This window comes from Zonotrichia leucophrys, chromosome Z (assembly GCF_028769735.1).
Source record: "Zonotrichia leucophrys gambelii isolate GWCS_2022_RI chromosome Z, RI_Zleu_2.0, whole genome shotgun sequence".
NCBI lineage: Eukaryota > Metazoa > Chordata > Aves > Passeriformes > Passerellidae > Zonotrichia > Zonotrichia leucophrys.
This window is the reverse complement of record NC_088200.1, coordinates 69,942,369-69,968,654: the sequence shown is the minus strand read 5'-3', so window position 1 is coordinate 69,968,654 and position 26,286 is coordinate 69,942,369. Positions and strand designations below refer to the sequence as shown.

The 26,286-nt window shown below is 40.1% G+C and overlaps 1 protein-coding gene across 1 annotated transcript in view; it reads left to right on the top strand.

The window, feature by feature from the left end:
* The window catches only part of FBN2 (fibrillin 2), a 124,552-nt gene that overhangs the window by 23,771 nt on the left and 74,495 nt on the right, over positions 1 to 26,286 (top strand). Inside the window, exons 6-15 of the mRNA XM_064735806.1 lie at positions 146 to 343; positions 5,382 to 5,507; positions 10,410 to 10,535; positions 13,044 to 13,196; positions 14,560 to 14,790; positions 15,633 to 15,770; positions 21,378 to 21,497; positions 22,061 to 22,186; positions 22,825 to 22,947; positions 23,973 to 24,095. Of these exons, the coding sequence (XP_064591876.1) occupies positions 146 to 343; positions 5,382 to 5,507; positions 10,410 to 10,535; positions 13,044 to 13,196; positions 14,560 to 14,790; positions 15,633 to 15,770; positions 21,378 to 21,497; positions 22,061 to 22,186; positions 22,825 to 22,947; positions 23,973 to 24,095 (1,464 nt within the window). The remainder of the gene's footprint in view (positions 1 to 145; positions 344 to 5,381; positions 5,508 to 10,409; positions 10,536 to 13,043; positions 13,197 to 14,559; positions 14,791 to 15,632; positions 15,771 to 21,377; positions 21,498 to 22,060; positions 22,187 to 22,824; positions 22,948 to 23,972; positions 24,096 to 26,286) is intronic.

Here is a 26,286-nt window from a genome sequence, read left to right as displayed (position 1 = left end):
ATATATTAATTTTCTTAATATTTCCATGCAATTTTCTTAATATGTTCTTATATTTCTTTTCTTGATTCAAAAGCAATTCCTTCTGCAGCTACAAGTACAGCGCCACGTATAACACAGCGAAGCTTTCCTCTCTTTTCCCCTCCAGATTACAGGACAGGCCCGTGTTTCACCCAGGTGAACAAGCAGATGTGCCAGGGCCAGCTGACGGGGATCGTGTGCACCAAGTCCCTGTGCTGTGCCACCGTGGGACGGGCCTGGGGCCACCCGTGCGAGATGTGCCCTGCCCAGCCCCAGCCCTGCCGCCGCGGCTTCGTCCCCAATATCCGCACCGGGGCCTGCCAAGGTGAGCTCTGCCTGCACTTCTCCGTGGGGCAGCCCTCACCCTGGAAACCTTGGCGGGGAGTGAGGTTGCTGTTTTCCCTGTGAGTGGTCTGTGTTTAAAACCCGGCTGTGCTTTGCTGCCTGTGGCCGTGTTCACAGGGGGTCCCAGGATGAGGGGAGAGACGAGGATCTGACTCCGTGTTTCAGAAGGCTGATTTATTATTTTATGATATATATTACATTAAGACTATACTAAAAGAATAGGAGAATATATATATGTATACTATACTATACTAAAAGAATAGCGTTCATCAGAAGGCTGGCTAAGAATAGAAAAGAAAGAATGATAACAAAGGTTTGTGTCTCAGACTCTCTGTCCAAGCCAGCTGACTGTGATTGGCCATTAATTAGAAACAACCACATGAGACCAATCACAGATGCACCTGTTGCATTCCACACCAGCAGATAATCATTGTTTACATTTTGTTCCTGAGCCCTCTTAGCTTCTCAGGAGGAAATAATCCTAAGGAAAGGGTTTTTCATAAAAAGATGTCTGCGACAACTGCCTCCAGATTTTTGCTGCTGGACCTAGAGAACAAAGCTTATGTGCCTGGAAAAAGTGATTATTAATCAATACTAAGGAAAAAAATACTTGATGTTGTTTTTCCTTCTGTGTCAGAGCTGGGCCTCTGCCTGCGTGCAGCAGTTTATGTTTTGCCATTTGTCTTGAAGTGATTAATATGTTTTAGGCACTCTTTTCATAACAGTGTCAGGAGCAGAAACAGTGCAGCCCAGAAGGAGTGCATGTTGCAATCTCCAAGTCAAGCTCCACTGTATGATTTGACCACATACAAAGGATCCTTGAAGCTGCTCTGCCAGGCTGGCCCTGGCATAGCTTCTGGGGCTTCATTTGAATTATGTGAGAGATCAGTGGTGCTCTTTAGCACCCATGCCCACAATGATTGTGTTTTCTTTTTCTGGCAGTATATTCCCTGGGGCAAATAGTTTTGAGTTACCCGTGGTCAGATTCCGCTGGGGAGGATAGAAACCATGTGGTAGTCTACTTTGTGTGATGCGTAAACAAAGGAGGTTTGAACAGCTGTGATTTTTGCTACATTTTTGACATAAAATTGCTAAATAGGAAGCTTGGATTGTATTTCTGTCAGCTGGGTTAGCATACAATGTTACAAGGCACTGAGAAAGCGTAGATGAGAAATGCTTGGCCTTTCTTTGGGGAAAAGGGAGAGACAGAATTTCTTTATTTCACAGAATCTTTGCCTTCCAGCAGTTGGGACATTTCCTTCTGAGCTCTGTGTACTGGTTACTCCTCCCAACCTGAGCTCTGTGCTGTGAGCAGGTTGGTAGCACCATGTCTGCTCTGCTCTGAATTACCAGCCCACTTTGATGCAGGAAGGGGCTGGATGTGGCACTTTGTGCCTTTCCCGGCTCCACATTGCAGTGCAGAGTCTTCTGAAATAGGATCACAGAATGGCTGGGGTTGGAAAGGACCTCTGGACATCATCCAGTCCAAGCCCCTGGCAGGGCAGAGTCACCCAGAGCACACAGAGACACAGGAGTGTGTCCATGTGGGGCTGCAGTGCCTCCAGACCTCCCTGGGCAGCCTGTTCTGGTGCTCTGCCATGCTCAGTAGGAAGCTCAGGAGAAACCAGATGTCTTCTCTGAGGGTTTTAGAAGCAAACAGAGGGATCTGTCCTGCTTTTCAGTGCTTTTCTTTCTGTTGAGGACATCAGATTTGCAGAGACTTTGATACAAGGAACACAAACCCCTTTGGTATTCAGTAAAACTATTTTTGTCATGTGTCAGGGAGACCAGGCTCACTCAGTTCCACACTTGAGATGTTTGGTAGTTTTGAAGTGAGTGCTTGCATCAGTAGATAGCTGGGTTTGGGAGTTGGTATGAACAGCTCAAAACAGTGGAATTTGCAAGCTTTGCTGCTGGCAAATGAGTTAGGATTTCAGTATCTGTTAGAGATCTGAATTTGACAAGATGTCACTCCCAAGTAGAAAGTTGCCCTGCCAAGGATTTGCATGATTCAATCTTAAATGGGTCTTCAGGACCTTTTGAGGCTTAATTATGTTTTCTGGGCAATGTTCTTGTATTAGTAGATTACTACCACTACTACATTGTAGTAGTACTGTTAGCTTCATTATTACCATGAACAGGTTTAAAAAAATCTAAGAGAAGCAAAACCAATCCAAAATTGTTTGGTTGTGTTTCTTTCTTTTTTTTTTTTTTTTCCCCTGGAAGTTTATATTCAGTCATGCCTTAAAAAGGGATTTAACTGTTCAGACATCCCTCATTCCAAGAATTCAGGCAGGAGGAACTTCAGTGTTCTGCTTGAATGAGCTTTATTGCCACTGCTGCATGGCCTTGGGAGAAGCATAATGGCAGAAATCCTGTGCTGGATGTTCTCTCAGTTCCTCCCTGCATTCCTCAAAAGTCCCATTTCCCACCTACACCCTTTCCCTGCAGACAGTTAACTTTTTGCTCTAAGGAGAGAAGAGTGGTTGTGGCTGAGTAGATTTTGAAAATAGGAAGGTTCTTCTCCCTGCCTCTGCTGCTGACATGGTTATGTGCATGTATCCATGAGAGGAGATAAAATCCAAGAGAATCTGTTCTGTAGTAGGATGTTAAAATGTCAAAGGCACTGAGTTGAACTGGACAAGAGAGAGAAGACAGGGGAAGGTTCAAAATCATAATGAAAAGTGTTGATTACTTTTTGTAACCTGGTGCTTGGTACTAATGTGTCTGAGTTACTGAAAATTTTGACAGTGTTTTCTAGGGTCACGTTCCTGCTGTGGTGAAAATAATTACTAAAACAGGGAAAAAATAGCATGGCATTATTTCTGTTGTGTGCAGTATTTTTGCTTTCTAGAATGCAGAGGAGGAACCAACAGTTTCCCATTGTATTCATGACCAATTCAATTTTTATTTCCACATGCCAGATCAATTACAAACAAACTCCCCATGCATATTCCAGGTAGAACTAAAGAGAGGTTTGTTAATTTGGTTAAATTTTGTCACTACTATAATAAAAAAAAGACTCTGCAGAATTTGTGTCTAACATCTGAGTGGATTTATTTTTCCTGAGTTTCTTTGGTTTATCAGAGTTTTTTTGAGAAACAGCCCAGAGATCAGAAAGGGAAGGTGCATGTTTAAAGTTAGCTGTGCAAATCCCACAGGCATTTTGCAGAGAAAAGTCTGCAAAAGCACAAAATCTTTTTTCCCTCATCAAATATTAGACTACGAACACATGGAAACATTCTGCTTAATCTGTAACATATTGAACTTTTCTATGTAGAACTGTATCTGCAGAGTTATTAATCAGATTTGCTGTTTATGGTAAAAAGTTTCTTGTGTTAATGTGGTTGAGGTTGAAAAGTGTGAGTAAGTGGATAATTAATAGTGCTGGAACTTCTGTGTGGTTTAGCCTAACTGTAAATGATTCTAAAAAAAAATAAAAGCTTCATTTCAATTTGCTTGTATTTTGGGAAAAAAATATATCCTAAAACAGCTTTTAGGAAGCCATTGATAAAATACACGCTTTGAATAAAATACTTTTGTTTTTCTTGACTTTTCTCGGTCCCAAAACACCAATAATATATTTAAACAAACTTAGGTTTTCAGCAAGAGGTAATACTGACAAAAAAACCCCATCAGTCTTCTAGCATTAAGTTAAGATGACAGTTGAATCTGCTTGCTTTCTTATCAATTAAATATGATGTAAATACACTTAAATATGATGCATTGCATCATTGGGATTGGCTCTTCAGGCTTCAGCAAAGCTCAACATCTATTTTCCATCTTAAAAGAACTGAAAAACTAAAACTGCATCTCACACACAGTGGATTTTAACAACTGATCTGCTGACACAGGGAACTTAATTTAAGTGTTAATAAGTGACAAAAGGCACAGGCACACTGTGTGTGATAAATGCATTTTGGGGCCCCAGGGTCAGAAGACAAACACCACATGTTTTACTCAGTAGGGAGCTCAGGGTGGGCTGTGCATTAGTAAATGCTGGAACCATCCTCTCTCTAGATGCTGCTAAACCATGTCAAGAATAATTGGGGTTGGAAGGAATCTCTGGAGAGCAACCAGTCCAGCCCCCCGACTCTTTAAAATACTTCTGACATGAAATGTTTGATTTCCAAGTAAACAGGCAGCAAACACTGGTTGTTATTATTATTTAGGGGAAAAATCAAATTAAACAAATAAATAATGAAGAAATTCTATGCCTTTGATAAAGTCCTTAATCCATTTGCAGTCTGACTGTTTCATTTTGGACATGACAGTATGCAGTGTAAATCAGCATGGACTCAGGAGCTGAATGCAGAATTCTCAGCAAATGTACTTCAACCCAAGTCCAATGGTTACCAAAAAAAACCCCAAATCTGCAAAAAGTGCTTCCCTTCTTCCTGAGCTGTGAGAAATTATACTTGCTTAAATTAAAAAGCAAGTGGCTGGGCAAGGCAAATACCACAGGTTTATCTATAGCACAAGCACCAGGAGGAATAAAAAACTGGAGAAGCACTGTAATCCACAAACACAGGTGGAATTTCAGTGCCTTGCAGGGGCTTTGATCATCCATCTGAAAGAGAGTTCACGTTCTTGCCAGATGTTACCTGGGGGCACCAGAACAGCTGGAACAAACAGGTCCAAAAGATTCTTGAAACACCTGGATGGTAACTCCCATGGTACAGGTACTAAGGGAGCCCACCAGGAAAAATCTCCTGACGGACAGTTTTGTGTAAAAAGGTGGAGAAACATGGCGGGGGGTTTATGTGTAACCAAATTACAGCTGTGAAGAAAAAAAACTGAACAAACAGGAAAACAACAAAACAAAAACAAAAAGCCCAAAACGAACAAAAAAGGGAAAAAACAAACAACACCCCTCCCCCCCAAAAAAAACCAAAACAAATCACCCCAAAAATCTGAAGTGAAAATAGAACTTACTGAAATGGGACGGGAAGCTACTGAAAGTAACTTATGTATCTTGTGTATGTAATCAGATCTGGGTCTTTTTTCTGTGTTTGCAGATGTTGATGAGTGCCAGGCTATCCCTGGAGTCTGCCAAGGAGGAAACTGCATCAATTCAGTAGGTTCATATGAGTGCAAGTGTCCTGTGGGCCACAAACAGAATGAGGCAACTCAAAAATGTGATGGTAAGTGATTCTGTAGGAGAACATACCTAAAAAGGGGTTTTGCAGAGCATTAGAGCACTTTGGTAATTAACATGTTTAAGTAGTTGGATAGTTGTGGTGACTGATCTGGGCATAGCATCACTGAACTGTGCTTTTGTATTTATTTGCAGCATCCCATCTTTTCTACTTGGCTGTTCCTATTTTACATTAGATATTTTTTTCTGTCTGACTTTTGTGGGTAAAGACAGTGTTTATTTTCTTTGAAAATTTAGCACTTGATAAAAACTCTTGTGTGTGAGTATAACTGCTGCTGAGTTACTAGGATGTTCTTTGTTTTCTAAAAGGTATGTTCTAGTTCAGGTAGATATTTTTGGCCTAGTGACTACAGAGTAAAGAAAAATGTCTGGATGAGTCTGGGTAAGTGAAAAATATCAAGGAAATTCCCTTCTCTTTTGGATGAAAAATACACAGACCATCTTTGTTGTGTGTAGTTTAATAAACATAGACCATATTTACTCAGTAAATGCGTTGATGGAAATAAGGGTAGGAATTCCATATAATTTAAAACAATGTGGGAGAAAATTGCTGAGTTTTTGTGAGTTTGCTGAAGACTTCACTGATTTTAGTGACTTTTTCATCCCTTTGAAAGAAATCAGAACTGTCAGAGTTCATCCTAACCAGTGGGTGCTTTCACATTTAAGTTATGTTGATAAGAGGATTTTGTCCTTAAAGGCTTTGACTTGTTATTTGCTGGCAGTTTAATTATGGTACTAAATTACATTATGCTCAGTATTCAGTTACAAATACATTGTTTGTCGCCAATTTTAGACATCCCCTCAGAGTTTTCTTGATTTGCATACAGTACAACAGTCACAGAAAAATTAAGTAATATAGTCAGTTTAAAAATCGTGTCTTTTCAGTGAAAATCTTGCTTCTGGTGTTGTTGCAAGTAATACCTAAGTAAAAAAATATAAAAAACTCCAATGGTATTCTTTTCTGGTCCAGCACTGCACATTCTTCTGTTTTTCTGTGGTTTGGTTTATTTTGTGTTGACTAGCTTTAATTTTTACTCAGCACCTGAAAGGGGAGGGAGCAGGCAGGTATGTAGATGCTTGTGGTTGGAAAGGAACAACAAAAGTCAAAAGGTCCCTGAACACTTTAAAAATTGTATTAGGAAATCACACATTTGCTGTGGGAATTGGAATGTTTGTCCCTGATCTCCAGGTGTCAGAGATGGGGGTTGGATTTGAAATAAAGGGTAGGGTGAAGGAGAAGAGGGGGCGGAAGGAAGGGAGGGAGAAAGAAAGAGAAAAAGAAGGCAAAAAGGAAAAAAAGAGGGGAAAAAAGTTCTGTGCATTGGCTTTTTACACAGATTAGTACAAGAGGTCCTTTATTGGTCTAGTCCTTGATTTTTACCTACAGAATCTTAACCTGTTTGTTAAGAAACCTGACTGTTTCTTACAGGCAGCTCTTGTCTATCTGTCCATGCCTACAATCCATTCTTTTTTGTTAGAGGTGCAACTTGTGTTTTTTGATTCTCAAAAGAACAGTGGTTCTTTTGATGCCAAAGGATGTGTTCAGAGACATGTTTCCTTTCTTCTGAAAACAGTACTGAGAGCGTTCTTTGCATTCTGTTTTAACAATCTAAATCTTTAAAAATGTTATTTTCCTTGATAGTTACCACTTGAAAAGGTGAATGTATTTTTAACATGGATCATCTTTAAAAGCTGTGGTGCTTATGGGACTATGCATAATCATCTGCTGTCTGATTTTGCTGTTACTTCATGGTTTACTAATCAGCAGCTCTTCATTTCCTGTTGGAAATGAACAGGTCATATGTGCTGGCTTTTTTGTCTTTTAAGCCCTGCCGCTTGTGTCGGTGGCAAAAGTTAAATACTAGTCAGTCCCTGGTCACAGCTTCCCCAGTCAGATAATTCCCCACAGGGAATGGGGCAAATAACAGCCGTCTCCTCACAGTTTGTACCATCTTTTTTGGGGAGGAAAGACATTGTGAGGAGGTAATGCCAAAATTATAGCAGGATAATACCAGGCTTACATGACTCTAATGATGGAGCAGGGAGTGAAAGATAAGCCATGGTTCCATTCTGGCTTTTTTACTTGTGTGCTTAATTACATATTTGTAACCTCTCAGGGTTAAATTTCTAGGAAAATACCATAACCAGTCCTTCAAACAATTGCACTTTCAGTTAGTAGGGCTGGTAATTTGAATGAAGTAACATATTTTTGGTATATATCTAGGAATCTGTGGATGTGGGTTGGACCATTGGGAAGGATGTAAGGAGCTGGTGTCTTGTGAGTTAACAGAACCTGTGTACAGAGAAATCATTTAGTAGAAACTGCATTATTTTAAGGAGTTTTGGTTTTTTTTGTCACAAACATTGTGTAGAAATGATGTGGTATGGAGTATTCTGCTCACTCCTTTCCCTCTTTTAGGTATGGAAAAGCAGATCAAATGTTACTTACTGGCTGCAAGGGACAAAATCCAAGTTGGAGTCAGCAACAGTCAAGGCTCCAGTGTTAACAGGCTGGAGCCTTGCCATAATTATTCAGACCTTCTTTATTATAACAGCAATTCTCCTACCTAGGAAGGAGAGGTTTGAGGTCCCCTTGTACCATCTGCCCCTGAGCACCCAGAGGTATTTTGTGGGTTAGGGTTTTTTTTCTCCTGTTGCTCTTCCTGGAAACAACAGCACTTGTTAGAAAAAGTAGAAATGTCCATGTTGTGCTTTTTGTACCCATAATGATTGAAAAAATATGCAAATGACCAATATAGGGGTTGTACCAAATTCCAGATACCCTGTCCACCAATGTGCTGTCTTAGCTAAACAAAAGAAAACCCCAAACCCTTCACTTTTTTTTTTTTTTTTCCCCTAAAAATTCTGGTCTACAACACACTGAGTTTTCACTATCTTTTTAGGAATTAAATGCCGTTCATTTGTAGGATGTTGTTATCTCCCAGAGTTAATGGAACTTAGATCTTTGGGTTATTCAGAAATGAATAAAACGTAGAGAAACTTTCAGTTATGACTGCTGCTTTACAAAAGGTGTGGAGTATTATTTACTGTGTTCCAGGGTTCTAATAAATGTGTTCTACTTACTCTTCTCAAATAGCATCATCTCACTTGTTAAATAGATGTGGTTAGTTATGACGCCCTTTGCAATTTAAGGTGTTCTAAAGAGGTAGGATGCCTCTGCTGCTTTTCCAAAGAGATATCTTACTATCTACTGTTAATATCAAAAGGTTAAGACTATATGAAACAGATTAAGGCCTTAAAAAAAAAGTCCCACCAAAATAGAAAGAGTCCCTTAAAATAAATAGTTCTATTTCACATTTTCCTGCTTCAATGTATAATTTCATTAAATGACTGTGTGCTATTCAGACTTGGTCCTACCAGGTATGACTACTTTCTAATACTATTTTCTAGACTAAAACTGCTTTTAGGTAGCCCTTTCCTAAAGTTTGGCAGTTGAGAGCCCCATTTCTCTTGTAATTCAGTAATTCAGTCATTTAAAAAACCCTGCTTTCCCTGGCAGTAAAAGTCAAACATTCTGAACTGCAGGCAGCTAGGCTGGGTCTTTTAGGCAGAAACTCACTTGGTGCTAAATCTGCAGCATTTTTGTCATACATATACATTCTTTCTCACATTGAGACTGGATGTCCCATCCTGCGTGCAGCTCTGGAACCATTCATGCCTCCAGTCTTCCTCTCCCTTAATAGAGCATTTCCTGTTTCTTGTATTTGGAGCGTTTTCCCTGAGACCATTGATTTTATGTACTTTGGAGGGGAGAAGGGAAGAAAACTAGTAAAATATTCAATCAGCCTTACTGAAAGTAGCCCTCCCTGAGATGAAGTCTCAGAATTTCCTGTCAGAGGAAATAGCAATATTTTGAAATAATTACACGTGCAAGAACCAGGGGGGTGGAAGGAGAGACAGAGATTTGGCTCAAAACCAGTGAAACAAAAAACCAATTACTCATTACTGCTCCAGTAAGTTAAATTTATTTTTCTTCCTCCAGGGTTCTCCATGTTAATTGGTTTTTCTGTCCACATGGAGAAGACTGTGGAGTCTTCCTGCCACTCTGATCACTGCCTGGGTTTCAGGAAGGTGCTTTTTTACCTTCCCACCTTGCTGTCATTCTTGGACAAGCCCCCTGGGCAGTGCCAAACTGCCTTGGGTGTAGCCAGTTGGGAAGGGTGGTCTGCATCCTGCAGCTTTGCAGAGGTGCTGAAAAACTTCCTTCATCTGCCCTTAACTTGCCAGCCACAAATGGGCTTTGCAGTGCTGCACCACTGGCTGGGAATCTGGCAGCCCCTGGTTGGACACAGCAGCTCCTTTATCAGCGTGGTGACGCCTCACTTTATAACATATTTACACACAAAAATGCCTTACTGCTCCAGTAGGACCTCTGCTCTCAGTCAGCAGAAACATTTGAATGCATCAAAAGGTTCGTTTCCATTTGCAAGGGTTGGCCAAAATTCTTTCTTAGAGCTGGGATGTCAGGGGGCCAGAGAGCAGTCAGAATCTCATGAGCCATGAGTTTGTGCGGTCTCAGGAAGCGCAGAGATGTCCTGGCTGGCTGCTGTGCCGTCCTCCTCCCTTCATCCTGAAAGCAGGATGCGTATTCTGGCATTCCATCCCGCACTGCTCCGTGCCCCCCGGAGGTGGCACTGAGTCATTCAGGAGGGAGGAAATCTCCGCCTGCTCTGGAAGTGCTAAACACCCCGTGCATGTACAAGGAAAACTTCCAACAGGTGGCAAACAAAACCATTTCCAGCAAGCAAGCAAGCACCAGCAATATTTTATTCCGAGTTGAATAACAACTTCATTTCAGAAAAGCTCTCTTTTCCCCTCCTTTTAATGCGGTGTGCTAATTATCCCATGTCCTTTCCTTTTTGGGTAGATATTGATGAATGCAGCGTCGTCCCAGGGATTTGTGAGGGCGGTGTTTGCTCCAACACTGTGGGGAGTTATTTCTGCGTCTGCCCACGGGGTTTTGTCGCATCTGTGGATGGATCCTGCACTCCTGGTAGGTGCTCCAGCCACCTGGCACTTCCCCCTGCCCCAGGGCCTCACTCTGTTGTCCAGGCAAACATAGGAATTGTTGATTTTGTTTGTTTCTCGAATCTGCATCTGATGAGCCCAAAAGTTAAGCTCACTTTGGTATTAAAGGAGCAAACATTTATCCCTGCTTGGTGCTTCAAATCCCATTTCACACGGGTTAATTTAGTCTTTAGTGGTCAACATAGGGCACAAAAATAAACTCAAAAGACATTAAGATGTGCCACTAATTTGTCAGAGTCAGATGAAGCAAACCAAGTGCTGGATTTAATTAGATTTCACCTTTTACAGGACAGTTTATTTAACAGCTATCCATACATTAAAAAAAACCCATTTTGTTTATTTCCACGTGTTGATTTCTTATATATAGGTGCATGTGTCAAGTATGTGATTTAAACATTTGGACCAATTCACTATAAATACTGCATACCACATGTAAAAAGCCTTAACAATTGCTAACAGTAGTGTATTTTCTAGATCTCATGTGGTTCTTCTTACTTCAGATATCTCAAAGCTGCTTGTTCTCGTATTGGGGAAGGGGTAGGAATTCTGAAAGGGTTTCTGACTTGCAGATAAATGATGTAAGCAAGCAGCAGCACATGACCTGCAAGTGATTTAAAATTAATAATTTTTTAAACAGCGTAGCCACCTTCTGTTATTCAGGTTCATCTGAGGAGTGCCAGCTTCAAATACATTGCGGCTAGCCTCAGGAATACTGAAAACCTGCGATTTCCAATATGACCAAAATTTCTGTGGATTTTGGCGTGTTTTACAATTTGATTTTTAAAGTCAGCTCCCATAACCTGAGTCCTGCAGAAAAATCGCATGCTCTAATCTGATAATAAAAGATCATCTGCCTTTGAAAGAGAGTAATTTTCACATGGCATTACTAAATACTCTGTTATACTTTCTGTCAACTGAATAGCATTTTTCTAGTTAGATACATCTATGCTAAGGGGAAAAAAAATCCTTAAATTAATTTATTTATGCTGCTATTGCTACATGAAGTATCTCAGGTTTTGCCATTGTAGGGTTTATATATATAAATATATATAGTTTTTTGTTTGTATTGCTTTGTGTTTTTCACATCGTCCATATTTCTTGGTTGGATTGAGCAGACTTTAGGATTGCATGGTGGATTAATGCAAAGCTGATGCTACTGCACCTGTGTGATCCTGCAGTAAATCCAGCGTGGAATACATGGGTCAGATAATTATTGGGTGCAGTTTGGGTATTGTGGGGGTTTTTGTTTGTTTGGTTGGTTTTGCTTTTGTTCTTTTTAATACAACTTGTAAAGTCTTTTCATCCTTACCTCAGCTGAACAAGGGAAGGTAGCTTTGAGAGCTCATGTTGATGCCTTTTTCTCTGGCCCTAAAAATATGTGTCAGTCACAATTAGGGTGATTAAAAGGGTACCTGTTATATGAGGGTCCTCAAGTACACAAATTCATCGGGTAGAAAAGGCCAAAGATGCTCCCACTGTGTAATGCATGTACAATTTTTATAGATCCTGCCAATTATCGTATCTGACAAACCCCCCCACTCAGGAACCTGCCTGGTGCAGCAATTCCCTCAGTTCTAGTACCTTCAGGATTCTCCTCCCTTAGGATGAAATCCAAGCCCCGCTTACAAAAGCCAGTCTTGGAAAGCTTGGTTTCACCCTTGGTTTCTAAGGAGATCCAAGACAGCACAGGGATCCAGAATTTTTTTTTTTTTGTCTTCTTGCTAAGGAAAATGTTGAAACTAAGCTACAATATGAGGCTACAAAGCTATATGTGTGTTTGTGTAAAGGATACAGAGAATGTGGAAACTCAGGGCACTGGGAATGTTTCTCTGTCTGCTCTGGGGTGCCCTGACCCCCAGGGCAGCTCTGACTCTGACCCTCATCCATGGAGAAAGTTTCCCAGACTTCAGCATAGACTGGAACCCACAAAAGTGTGAAATAGATTATGGAGAGCAGTGTGGGTGTATCACTTGGTGAGAAATTTAGTGTTTGGGATTTGTAGTGTGTTGTGGATGAAAGCAAGATGGAGGGCACAGGGTGTCATCCTGGGTTTCTCCTTCATGCTTCTTCTTCCTCCTTCTCCATGGGTTTGGGTGGCATTTTGTAATTGGGCAGAAAAGTCCCCATTGCAGCTCTTTGGGATCAGTTATTGGGTTAAAGGGAAAATAATCCAGATGACAGTTCTTAATTAGATAGTTTAGTCTTAAAAGACCTTGTAACAAGAGATTGTTGGCCATTTTGTGCTTTGCTAATGAAAGACTGCAGAACTCATAGTAGTGATACTGTTTTACTGATTAGAAATAATAAATACCTGAGTCCGAACTTGAACTGCCATCTGAAGTGCCTTCAATCCAGGCCCAGAGAAACCGACAGCTGGAACCCCCACAACAGACTGCATAAAAGAAAGAAAGGTAAAACCAAAACAGCATCAAAGTCACCATTTTTTGGTGTTTGTCTTTTCTTTGGCTGCCAGATCAGCGAGCAGGCAGCTGTTTCTCCAGCTCTGCGAGCGGCCGCTGCGCCCAGGAGCTGCCCGGGAGGTTCACCAGAAGGCAGTGCTGCTGTGAGTCTGGCCGCTGCTGGGCCAGTGCCTCTGGCCCCGAGGTGTGTCCTGCCAGAGGATCTGGTGAGTGCCCTCTTGGTTTGGCTTTCAGTTTGGCTATTCAGCTGTTGTTTTGGCTGTTATTTTCTCCTTGCTGTTCATTCTGCTCTGGGTGGAGGTCACCGGGGTGCTTTAAACTGCCTTAAAGTGTAGGCTAAACAGAAGAAAATAAGGTCATGGATAGCATTATTATTAATTTCCGTGGTTTTAGTACTGATATTGCCATCTGTTAATCATTTTTCTTTTTGGTCTGTGGTTGTTTGGCACTTGGTTTTTTAATGTCCTTTTGTTGGCTTTGGAAATAGGTTTTGGGAAATGGGAAAGACTTCGTGGTCAGGCTTGAAGAGGAAACAACTCTTAGGGTCCACAGTTAATTTTGATTTAAAGGAACAGTTCCTTTCTTGATCCATTGCATTTTGGGTAACTTTGAGCTAGAATGCATCAATTTTAAGTTGTTCTTTCAGTTCTGCTCAGAGAGGAATAGTGCGCATCCCTAATGAAAGGTATTTTCTGTTACTGGGCTTGCAAGGGTCTTCAGAGTGAGAGAGAGACAAGAATGTTGACTTCATGTTCAGAAGGCTTGATTTATTATTTTATGATATATATTACATTATGGCTATATTAAAAGGAATAGAAGAGAAAGTTCTCAGAAGCTAGCTAAGCTAAGAATAGAAAAGGAATGAATAACCAAGTTCTGTGTCCTGGCAGAAAGCAAGAACAGCTCTGCCGTGAGTGGTCAGTAAATCCAAACATCCACAGGAGACCAATCACGGATCCACCTGTTGCATCCCACAGCAGCAGATAACCGTTGTTTGCATTTTGTTGCTGAGGCCACAGCTTCTCAGAAGGGGGAAAAAATCCTAAAGAAAGGATTTTTATGAAAAGATGTCTGTAACAATTTTCTTTACCAACGAGAAGGTATTTTCTTCTCCTCCAAGAAACCAGGGAGTTACAGCGCTGCTGTCAACACACCAAGAAGACAGTTTCAATAAACACTTGAACAAATATTCCTAAATTACAGCATTCCTTTTCATTATTATTTCCTCAAGCAACACCTGCCACGACCAAGGGATGCTCAGAGCGGCAGGGGGAGGATGCGACATCGTGGAGAGGAAGAGCTGCCATCCTGGTTTTTGCAGCACACTGTGGGGAGGGCTGTGCCTGTCCTTGGAGCTGCCATCCTGGTTTTTGTGGCACACTGTGGGGAGGGCTGTGCCTGTCCTTGGAGCTGCCATCCTGGTTTTTGTGGCACACTGTGGGGAGGGCTGTGCCTGTCCTTGGAGCTGCCATCCTGGTTTTTGCGGCACACTGTGGGGAGGGCTGTGCCTGTCCTTGGGGCTGGCTGTGCGAGGCTGACCCTGTGTGCTGTGTGTCCCCTGTGTGACAGATGAGCACCGCAGGCTGTGTGTGGACGGGGCCCCTGCCCGAGGCGGCGCCCGCCGCGGCGGCGGAGCAGGAGGGAACGGCTTCCATCCCCATCCCAACGGATTCGGACCCAGAGGAGCTGGCTTCATCCCCATCCCGGGAAGCAACGGATTCTCCCCAGCTCTGGGAGGAGCAGGCGCAGCAGCAGGTGGTCACAGCCCCGCTGGAAGTGGCCCGATCATTACGGGGCTGAGTAAGTGCTCGTGTTCCGACTTGTTTGCTTTTTTTTTTATGCTATTCCTTCTTTTTTTCTTTTATTTTTACTGCTCAGCCTGGATATGGTATGGTGTTCTTCTTAACACTTAAAAATGATTTTGCCATTCAAGCGTGTTTTAAACGCCTCAGGAAGGTCAGGAGCCCTTCCTGATGTAGGAAGAGGTTTTTGCATGACTTCAGTTACAGAGTCCCTGAGCCCATGTTGTCCCTGTTGAGGTGTCTTTGTCAGCACTAATAAAACTCCAGCTTTCTAGTATTTTCCAAAAACTACCGAGGTAGTAGTTTAAAAATAAACATCTTCTGTATTTTCTCTTCCAACTGTAAAAGCTACTTACTCTGCAGAAACACTGCCTTGGCTGAAAGCCCAAACTGAATAATTTTCTGGCAGAAGTCTCCTGGATGTAAACATTGCTCATGACATGTGTAAACACACTCCTGGCATCAGAACCACAGAGATCATAAAATGTAAGAAGCATTATTAAGACAGGTACACCAAAAATGGCTTTGACTTTCACACAAATTGTGGTTTATCCCCAAGTTCACTGACAGGCTCATCAGGCTACAGACAGAATTGGTAAATCATATTTAAGAAGGTTTGTCTAATGCAGTTTTTTTATTTCCAAAAGCTGTTGTTGTTAGTTTACTGTCAGGTCAACAGATAGTGCCTTGAAAAAGGTTTTTTTAATCTGTTTTTAATCTGATTAAAAAGGTTTTTTTAATCACCTCACAACATCCTTTATGAAGCCAAGTACAATATTCATATTTACTTCCAAATAAAAATCTGAATATTTGTCTCTCATTCTGATTTTTTTATATTAGCAATACTCAATCAGACAATAGACAACTGCAAGCACCATCCCAACCTTTGTTTGAATGGACGTTGTATACCAACCCCCTCTAGTTACAGATGTGAATGCAACATGGGATATAAGCAGGATGAAAATGGGGATTGCATTGGTGAGTGAACATTTCAAAATCCATTATTCTAATATTCTTCAGCTTAAAATCTTTTTTACCAAAATAAATAATATTAATTTTAATGATGCTGCTCATCAGAGAGAGTGCAAAGACCATGGTATTAGTTACCCTAGAATAATTTCAGTTTTCTATGAGAGCTATCTGTTTTCTTACCAAGCAAAAAAAAAGCTTGATGGTATTGAGTATTCCTACTCCTGTAGTTGAAGGCTATTGAGCATTTTTGTCACACTCAATAAAGTTCTGCTTCATTTTCTCTTCTGTTAGGCTGACAAAGCTCGACTTTTGGGATGTAGTATTGTTATGATCAAGATGATGAAGGGTAGAATTTATGTTTTGCCTCCTCATAAGGATTAATGGCAATTTTAAAGACATAAAATAATTCAAAAATTGCATTAATTAACTTCTGGTTAAACTTGTATTTCAGATGAAAATACAAAATACTAACTGTACATGACAAGAACTGAATTTGGGATCCTATACTTTTATTCAATTCCTGTGGACTTCACTCTTGCAGTGTCCAAAACTCATCAGTTATTTCAGGGAAAATACAAGATTTGGGGGTTCTTGTGGGGTGGTTGTGTGGAGTGGAACCCCCTATGCAGGACACACTGATTAATGTATAGGATCCTAAATAAAAACTCCTGGTTATGTTTTGGATTGAACCCTTTTTACTGAGTCTTTATGAAGAGGTTGAGATCTGTGAATGAAAAATACCACAAAAGAGCTTGTTAGCAGTAGGTTTGCATCACAGCAAGTGTGGGTTGAGAATCAATTTCTAACGTGTCTGAGGATTGCAGGTCCCCTCTTAGTTCAGCTGTGCTCTTGCATCACAGAGCTTGGTCCCTGCACCATCCCTGGCCACTGCACACCCTCGTTTTCAGAAAACTCAGTTAAAAGGGATGTCACCGCTTCCCCAAGCACTTGCACTGCTCCCATTGTCAAATATCCAGAAAGTTTTCAGAACATCTAATTTAAACACTACATTTGCAAAAGATTCAGCTTCTCTTATTTCTCTTCTTATCCTCACTGTACAAAGAAAGTTGTTCAGTACCTTCTTCATTTCAGTTTTTTGTACTTGAAGGTTGATATAGTTCTTCTTCCAAGCTGTCCTTTATGATATAGGGAGCCTGAATCTTTTTTACTTTTTTTATTTGGGGGAGAGTTTCCTGTACCTCTGAGCTCTGACTGGGAAGTTCAAAGGGCTTTATCTCTTGCTGCATCCTTGGGTCCCAGGAGCCATAATCACATTGTGAGAGGGGAGTAGGAGTTTTGTGGTGTTTGTTTGCTGTTCTTTATAAAAGATGGCTTGATGGTTCCTGATGGCTGTTCTTTAGAAAAGGAGTATGGAGAACCCTGGCTCATTTGTTACAGCACTAGATTTTGCATCACTGAAATCAGTAATATTTTTAACTCTGATGGACCTTGACACTCAAGGACTATCTGGTGTCTTGGAGTATTTGATCTTTTTGAAATATAGTTTATATCTTGTATCCATATTTTTGTTACTCAGGGGTCAAGTTGAAAATAACATCTGAAGCACATAGGTTGTAGCAAGTAGAGCTGTATGAACTTCAGTTTTTTAGTTTTTCAGGTGTCACTGGAGCATGGCAATAATCTGTGCTTTGAAAAGCTCTTCAGCTTTACTTAGCTGGCACAGAAAAAGGCAATGTGTTCTTGATAAGGTGGCTGTCATTCTGTCTCTGACTCTTCTCTGGGGTCACCCTGCAGGACACTTGCTTGGCAGTTCCCCTTCTACACCAGGCTTGTGATAATTGGTGAAGTTGTGCCTAATTTTCAGCTTGGGGTCCCAGTAGGTTGATGGGTGCATTGAGGGAAAGAAAAAATTGACCTGGTGAATTATGTAGCTTACAGGTATGTGCCCAGTGAAAATGTGTCTTCTCGTAAAGAACTTAATGTTGACTTCGCAATGCTTACCTCAGCATAAAAGAGTAAACTGAAGGCAGAGGAAATTTTGGGTGCGCTGGGATCAAAACAGAAATTTCAATTGGTTTAACGAAAGCAGTGCCAGCTACAGTGCTGTCCCACATGGAAAGCATGGGAAGAAACCCCCAAAATGACTTCAAAAAAGTTTAAGTGTCATTTTGCCCGTTTTTTTGTGACATGAAATAAATCACCCATTACTAATTTTAGCTCTGCAGTGGTTTGCCTTTTCAGTAGCTGCTTGAATTCAGACGTTTCATAAGAGAGTGAACTCTGAATTATAAATAACTCTGCGAGCTCTATAAATAACACAGCTTTGTCTCACAATTATTTTCTAATTGTATTACAAAGTAGTAGCCAAAGCACCCCCCTGAATGTGGGATATGTTAACAGTAGTTGCTGCAAATTACACATAATGTTTCTTGGAAATATAGGCAGGATATATATTCTAATTTATATATATATGTATGAATTATAGTAGATATCTATATTTTAGTTTGAATATTTTCTCTTTTTACTGACGGAACAGTCTTGGGGCATTTGTAATGGGGTTAATGGCACATAAATGAACGCTATTTCTGTACTTCTCTGCCTGCTCCCAAAGCAATAAATTAAATCCAGAAATGGTTACATATTTTTCTATAGAGTTAAAGAAAAGCCCTGTTTCAAGATTTATCCTGCCAAACCAAAAAACTGTGGTGTTACTAATTTGTCTCTGACCTGAAGTTGCATTATGCTGTTCTCACAACAGAACATGGCCAAGGACCATGAGTGTCCTAAGTGGTCTGACTCCAAATGGTCAGTCCTTTTCTCCAAAATAGACAGCTTTAATTTTATTACCTTTCCTTGTTCACTTCTGTTTCAAAAAAATCTGGTTAAAACTGTAGAGACTTTTTAAAAAGTGGGAGCAACCTGTAGGTGTGCTGCGTTGAATTTTAGTTGTCTTGTCAATACAAATAGGCCTATTTAAAATTTTTAAATTTGTCTCCAGACTCATTGCAGTAAGTCTTTTAAGGGGATTTTGGAAGTTTCCTACTGTGCCTGAGAGAATTCTGCCAGTTGTTAGAGATGAAAAACTGAAAGGTGGAGATGTGTGTGAGGCAAGTGCTGAAAAGCAAACATTTGACCTTGAAGGGGGCATGCTGGGAGACAGAATAAATGGGTTAAATATCTCTGTCTTAAATGTTTCCTGTTTATATTGCTGGAATATGCATGCTTTCAATGCAAAATCAAAGCAAACTACTCCTTTATATTAACATACATTTGCCATTTCCCTCAGTTATCAAGAGCTTATAAAAATAAGACCATCTTAAGAAGCATATTTCATGTGGAAGTCATGTGCATGAAGGATGCATATGGCTTAGGAAGGATTTTGGAAGCTTAAGTCAGCTGCTTGATAGAGAACCTCTGCATTCCTGCTGTAGAATTTATAAACTTACAGAGACATCCTTTGGAGCATGAACATGGGCTTTTATTGAAGCAAGTTGGAGCCTGTAATGGCGAAGATCCTAAATGTCATTCTCTTCAGGAAAACTCAACAAAACAGATAAGCACTGTTTCAACTATTTATAAGTTCCCTCTGTGCTCCCTTATAATAAAGCAAAATATAAATACAGTAAACTGATTTGAATTAGGGCACTTGACAAAAAATTATTGTCAAGATGGGATTCAGAGGGGTGGTGTTCAATCCTCCTTGACCCCTTTCTATATCAGCTGAGCACTGAGGAAAAATCACCTCTGGTGAAAAATCACCCCACTCATGACAAAGAGCATCCCAACATCCAGGCATGGCAGAGAAGCTTGAGGGCATGGAACTACTACAGTGACACAGACTGGCATGTAAAAATTCATGGTTAAATACCTCTGTATTCGGGTTAAATACCTCTGTATTTAACACCCTGAATTCCTCTTTTCTTTATCTCCTCTCAGTTCCTGTGGTTTTACTGCAGTGATCAGTGGGTGTGCAAATGTAAATGAGCTAGTTACTTGTGAGGGGAGATGTTTGATTCTTCCATTTGCTTTTCCTTTATCCATTTAGCTGTTTACACAGATCGTATCTGGGCACCAAGAGTGCTGTAACCAGGCAATTATATCAGTGACTTGTGTAGACACAGATTCTTTTGGTATAGTTATGCTCTGGGTTTAAACTTTGTGTTCATTACCTCAGACATTCCTGTTAAAGATGGGGTCTTATTTATGATGAAATTAGAACAAAAGAAACCTTTTGCTATCTTTTATAGTGATTTTAGAAGTTGTTCGTGAAACAGCACTTTCTAGAAAGTACACATAAACATCCTTATGACTTCAGTTTCTTGTTGCCTCCCAGTAGTCTCAAGATGTTATGAGCTAAGTTCTAGGACCAGATTTGATAAGGAGTGAGTGGAAATGATCATGAAAATTGCCCTGGGGTTTTCCTGTTATTTCTGGAAGCATGCACTGCAAAATGCATGGGAAAATCATCATTGTTAGGAACTGATCAGCTTCAGAGTTTCTTACGGCAGCTTTCAGCCAGATGCCAGAAACTCCTGCAAATCACTGCTGGCTTTCTGCTGTTTAAAGTCTGCCTGAACGAAGAGATGAGTAATTACAAGAGCGTTGTAAGTAAGTGAAGGGCCTAGCTGGAGGAAAAAGTCAAAGTAGCAAAAATTGCTGATAGAGAAATGGGGGATTTCATCAAGGGATCTATTTGTCACCTGTAAATTGAGCTCTAACAGAGAGCATCTGCCTGGGTCATCCTTTAGGAGCTGCTATGGGGACTGATCCAGCATTCCTGCCCTACCAGTGGGATAACCCACTCTGCTCCAGTGGATTACAGGGTTCTGGAGGGTTTACAGAAGAACAATTGTTATTTTAGATCTGGGAATAGCTGTCATGACCAAAGACACCTCTGACTCACTGGTAACTGCTGAATATCAAATTTGGGAAAGGGTTCTTGAAAAGAACTGTGAGACCCATGTCAAATAAGAGTTATTTCTGACATTTCAGCTGGTTAAAATGTGTTTGGTTGCACCCAAATACCCAAAACTTTTGGAAAGGAGAGTAAGGTACATTACAGAAGAGGGTTAGGTTAAATCTGGCATTACTCAGTGCAAAGACTGGGGTTGAGGGTGCAGTGGGGCATAAATGTTTGAGATGTGGTGCACAGTCTGTGGTCTCATTAACAATCCCTCCTGCTGGTGTGCAGCCCCTCCTCAGTTTTTTACAGCAAACATGTAAAATAATAGGGGTGGGTTTTGGATGCCGTGGTTTGCTCTCATTTAAAGTGCCTGTTTTGATTAGTATTGCTTTTTCCTTGTGAAGGAGCATAAATGGCCATTGAGTTAAACGGAACTGGGTTGTATTAAATCAACCATAAAGGCAACCATCAGGTCTCAAAATGCTCAAGAAGATTCTTCTTCTGTTGTCCCGCAAGCTGCTTACAAATGATGCAGTGCCACTTCACTTCTTACAAATGCCTGCCTAGCTGAACCAGGAACAGCCCCATGTTCCTGGCAAAGCAGTGATTTTGCACCAAGAGCAGGCTTTAGTAATTAGCATTTGGCTGCTAGTTACCATCTTTTTCACTCAGAAGCTTCCAGATTGGGGGGAAAAAAAAAAATTTGTAGATTTTGTGAAGTCACTAATGGCTCTCTGTGCTGCCAGCAGATGTTGATGAGTGCACATCAAACCCCTGCTCCAATGGGGACTGTGTCAACACACCTGGTTCCTATTACTGCAAGTGCCACGCAGGTTTCCAGAGAACTCCCACCAAGCAAGCCTGCATTGGTAAGAAAACTGCTCCGTGGCTGCTGGCATTGCAGATGTTCTGACCCCTTGCATCAGACTCCATTTGAATTGGGATTTGAAGGATAGGAGTGCAATTTCAGTACATCCCAATGTTAAATCAGTTCTAGATTTGGGCTGCTGCCTCATTTGTTTTGTTGTTGTTGTTTTTTAATATTTATCCATTATTCTGGAATATCCATTCAGGGAATTTCCCAGACAGGAGTTCTAAAAAAAAAATTTAAAAAATTGAATGACAGGTGCTTTTTTGTGTATGCATGCAGATGAAAGTATTAATCATATTTTAAAAGTATTCATGAAGAAGTTGCAAAGCTTCACAAAAGGTAGCATTTGCTGTACATGTCTGTAAAAATATTATTTTTCCCTAATGCAAGGAGACTAAAATCTTAACTTAATTTTGAACTTTTTTCTAAGTAATGTTTAAGTGACATGCCAATATTTTTCAAAGCACTGATTGCCTCTTAATGCATTTTTATCTTAACTGTAGTTCTCTATTTGTGTAGGATTTCATTTGTTTGGCTTGGTTTGTTTTTTCTTCCCCTTAGATATCGATGAGTGTGTTCAGAATGGTGTTCTTTGTAAAAATGGGAGGTGTGTGAACACTGAGGGAAGCTTCCAGTGCATTTGCAATGCTGGGTTTGAGCTGACTGCAAACGGAAGAAACTGTGTGGGTAAGGACCCTTCTAAAGAATGGGGCAGGCATTAGCTTGGTGGTTCTAGAAATTGTGCTTCATACTAGAGCTGAGGATCATTAAAGATTACCTTTTTTGAAATACTGTGAACTTACAGGCCTTTGATTCAAATAGTTATTGTATAGAACCATATGATCTCAAAGAAAATTTGAGATAATTTTTGTTTTTGAAGCTGAACGTCTCCTCAAGAGTCCTAAGAATAATGTTTTTCCATAAAGCTTCACAGCAAATGATCCATAAATCAGCATTGCTGAAGAAAACACTTGTTTTCAAATTTGGCTGCACGGTGTCAAGAAAAACCCTTGCTAGATGAACAACAAGCTCAATTCTCTTGGGCAATGGAAACCTTTTATCCTCTCATGTATGAAAGAAAGACGCGCCCTGTCCTTTCGTACACAGCCTGCTGAAATATGCAAAGCAACTGATCAGAACATGAAAAAAAAAATTGCTGCTTTTTATATGGCGTGAAAACTCTTGAGATACTTTATCAGAGTTGTGATCAGAAATTAATCTTCAAGTGAAGGAATATGCCACACCTGTCCTGACTGATTATTTTCACTGTGTTGTCTTCTGGAGGGTGAGAAGCTAAAATCCGTTTTCTTTGCAATGTTTTGTAGACCACGATGAGTGTGCCACCACAAACATGTGCCTGAATGGGATGTGCATAAATGAGGATGGGAGTTTTAAATGCATCTGTAAACCAGGATTTGTCCTGGCTCCAGATGGACGTTACTGTACTGGTATGTGAATTTTGGAGGGATACTGATGGAAAATGGCTTTTCCTGTCTGTTCATCCCTGCAGGAATGGCAGACTGGTAACATGGATTGATTCAAAGCCATATAACACCTTGCTGCTCACTAAAGTAGATTTCTTTAGCTGCCTGCAAACAGATCTGTAATTTACTGAAAGAAGTATTTAATAGCGTTAGGAAAGCCACAGTGATCAATAAATTAGCTTCTGAAAAATATTGAAGCATTGTAAATACATAAAAATATTCAGGCCTTTTGTGAAATGGTAAAGTGAGCAGCAGTGTGGTAAATTTAAGAGGTTTGAAAGATTTTACATTGATGAGCCCCACCCACACACACATATTTTCCACATCATTTTTCTAATAATTCAGAGCGCATAGCACTTGAGTCATTTTACGGGTCACACGGCATTGTAAACTTCTTAAAGTGCAATCACTAAAAACTTCTATTAAACATTTTAAGAATACAGTCTGATTTAGCGCCAGTTTCAGCAAACTAATTGAAAATACCTGTTGCTGCCCACAGAGGTGTGTTTGGACTTAAGCCACTTCTAGTAAATAATCTAAATTGTAAGTCTTCTGATTTGAATTTTAACCATTTCTACATTTGTCCTTTTCTTAATAAGATGCAGTTGTGCTTAGAAATTGATGACCCCTTAAAAGTTCTTTGAAATTAAAATTAATCCTCATAAGGATATTTTGTGTCTAGTGCTCTTTAGCCATACTTTAAAGCAAAATTAAAATATGGGATGGACAAAGGGGAAAATTTATCATTGATTTTGCTTGATGTAGAATATGAAGTACCTCTAATCCTAAAGTTCATCTGCATGTTTTGGGGTTATTTTATTTTTTTGTGCAGCTGGAATTTTGATTATTCCAAGATTAAATTTTCATTAGAAGTAGAACAAAGATGCTGTTATCTATTATCATAAAGTAATGTGATAATGTTCGTAAACTATTAGCTGTAATCTTGCTTAAAAACAGATTGATTGCTGAAGTGTCTTGCCTCCTCTTAGATATTGATGAATGCCAGACATCAGGAATTTGCATGAATGGCCATTGCATAAATACTGAAGGCTCATTTCGGTGTGATTGTCCACCTGGCTTGGTTGTTGGAGTTGATGGTCGTGTGTGTGTAGGTAAGTCAGTTTTATTCTTTTCTCTTCATGGAAAAACAAGTGGAATTATCAGGTTAATTAATTATCAAATGCATCAAATTATTTCCTTCTAAATAATGTTGACATCAAACCACAAACAAGATGCAATCCCATAATCCTGTTGTTAAAAGACAAGAAATTAATTTTCTCTCTACAATGAGGCAGTATCTCTTGTTTACCTGTTACTCATATAAATGTAAGCTCAGTGTGCCTGCTCTGCCTGGCATCTTCTTTTGGTTTTGAGACATACCCTTTCTAGCCTGATGAAAAATAGTATTTTGCCATGTAATCAGCCTCTTGTCCTCTCAAATGGTACTGGTTGGAATTTCAGAGATTGTTTACTAAGCTCTGCTAGGAGCTCTAGCATGTCTTCAGGAAGCTCGTGGGACAAAAATTAGATAATTTTCAAGCTGATGAATTAAATAAGTATAGAAGGCAGGAAGCATTCAATCCCTTCTTCTGTGCTGATTGCTGGGGAGGAGGGAGGAGAGGAATAAATATTTGACAGGGATTTCTGAGAATTATGATACTGTGTGTACTTTGCAAAGTTCCTTAATTTAATCCGCAGGATTTTCCTTGTGTGTCTCAGAACATCAATTCTATATCCCCCAAAATGTCTCCTTCCCCAGCTCCTGCATGTGTCTGTCATCAGGCACGTTACTGAACAGAGACTCCACAAGAAAAATATTTATTAATTGGAAATTAACAAATAATGACTGCTCTTGCTGATGGACTTATGGATGTTGTATCTGCCTTTGTCTTATCAGCATATTTTCAGGTAAAGGAAAACCAGCATCACAATGCTTTGGACGTTCTCACACCCAAGGGATGGGACGTACTAAATCCTCATGTTGCTCATTTCACATAACATTTCAGGTGGTGCTAAAGTTCAAAAGTCTTCAAAACAAAATCTAGGACAAGTGTTTCTACCAAGTGCCAGCACAAGCTAGCCCCTTCTGTTACCACTTCAGCTTTAAAAATGCGTGATAAAAAATGAGCACTGTCTTAAAAGCATAGGCTCAAATAAAGCCATAACACATTCTCAGTCTCGCAGTTGGAAAGCAAATTTTGTTGTTTTAAGTAAATTAAATGTTCTAGTAAGCAAAGCTATACTGAAGGTTGAACCAACAAAAGCAAGTTGTGTTCCCTCCTGTGTGGTAGCTGAGTTGTTTTCTTTTGGTTTATTAAAAGTTTGGAGAAAAGCAGTGAGAAGTAAAACAATGAGAAGAGGCCTGTAGTACTGTTTTAAATATTGGAATTTCACTGCTCAGTGGCACACCAACAAAAACAGATTTGAGTACAGGCTGTTCAGTACCTTTTTCGTGTTCCAAGTTGGCCTCATCTTTACCCCTGTCAGTGATACAGCTGCAAAGAATCAATACAGTACTCAATTTCCTGTGCTTTCATTTACCTAATGTTGCCACAGTGCTAGCAGCAAAAGGCTTGACAGGTTTGCCATCATCTGTGAACACCATTTATATAGAAGTTACGTGTTACACAGCTTTAAGGCTTAGCATAAATGCTTACATTTTCAACAGGAAAAAAAGCATTTTCAACATTTTTTTCCCTTCACAGGACAAAAAATCTTAAAGCAGAATAATGATCTAGTTGGAAAATTCATTAAAAGAAGATGATGTAATTATTCCAGCCATAAAGTAGCATAGCAAATTTCAAATAATGCATAACAAAATATCCTCACACATGACTTAAGAGCAGAATTTCCAAGCCAGTCCACTGTTCAGAATTGTGTATGTGTGTTTATATATAATCCACATGCTGTATTAACTACAGGAATTCTGTTTCTGGCTATTCTATTCCATATATTGCATGACCTAAATAGTACTTTTCAGACATTCTGGCTGCTAGAAGATCATTGGTAGTTTGAAAATTAATAACTTAAACTGGAAATCTTGTACGAACATTCCCACAAGTCTGCTAGGTAACCAGCAAGGAACATAAAATCTGAAAGCCCACAGTCCAGCTGCCCCTTCTTTCTCTGAGCTCTATTTTAATTCTAAATAATGATCTTGATCCTGGTGGGAGTGCACACAGAAAGGAAATGCTGTTTTACTTAGTTTTTATAAGTATGGTTGAGTCAATCACAGAATGTTATACAAGCTTGAAAAAGGTACAGCAAAGGGGAACAAATGCTTGGAAAAGGAACAGTTACAGA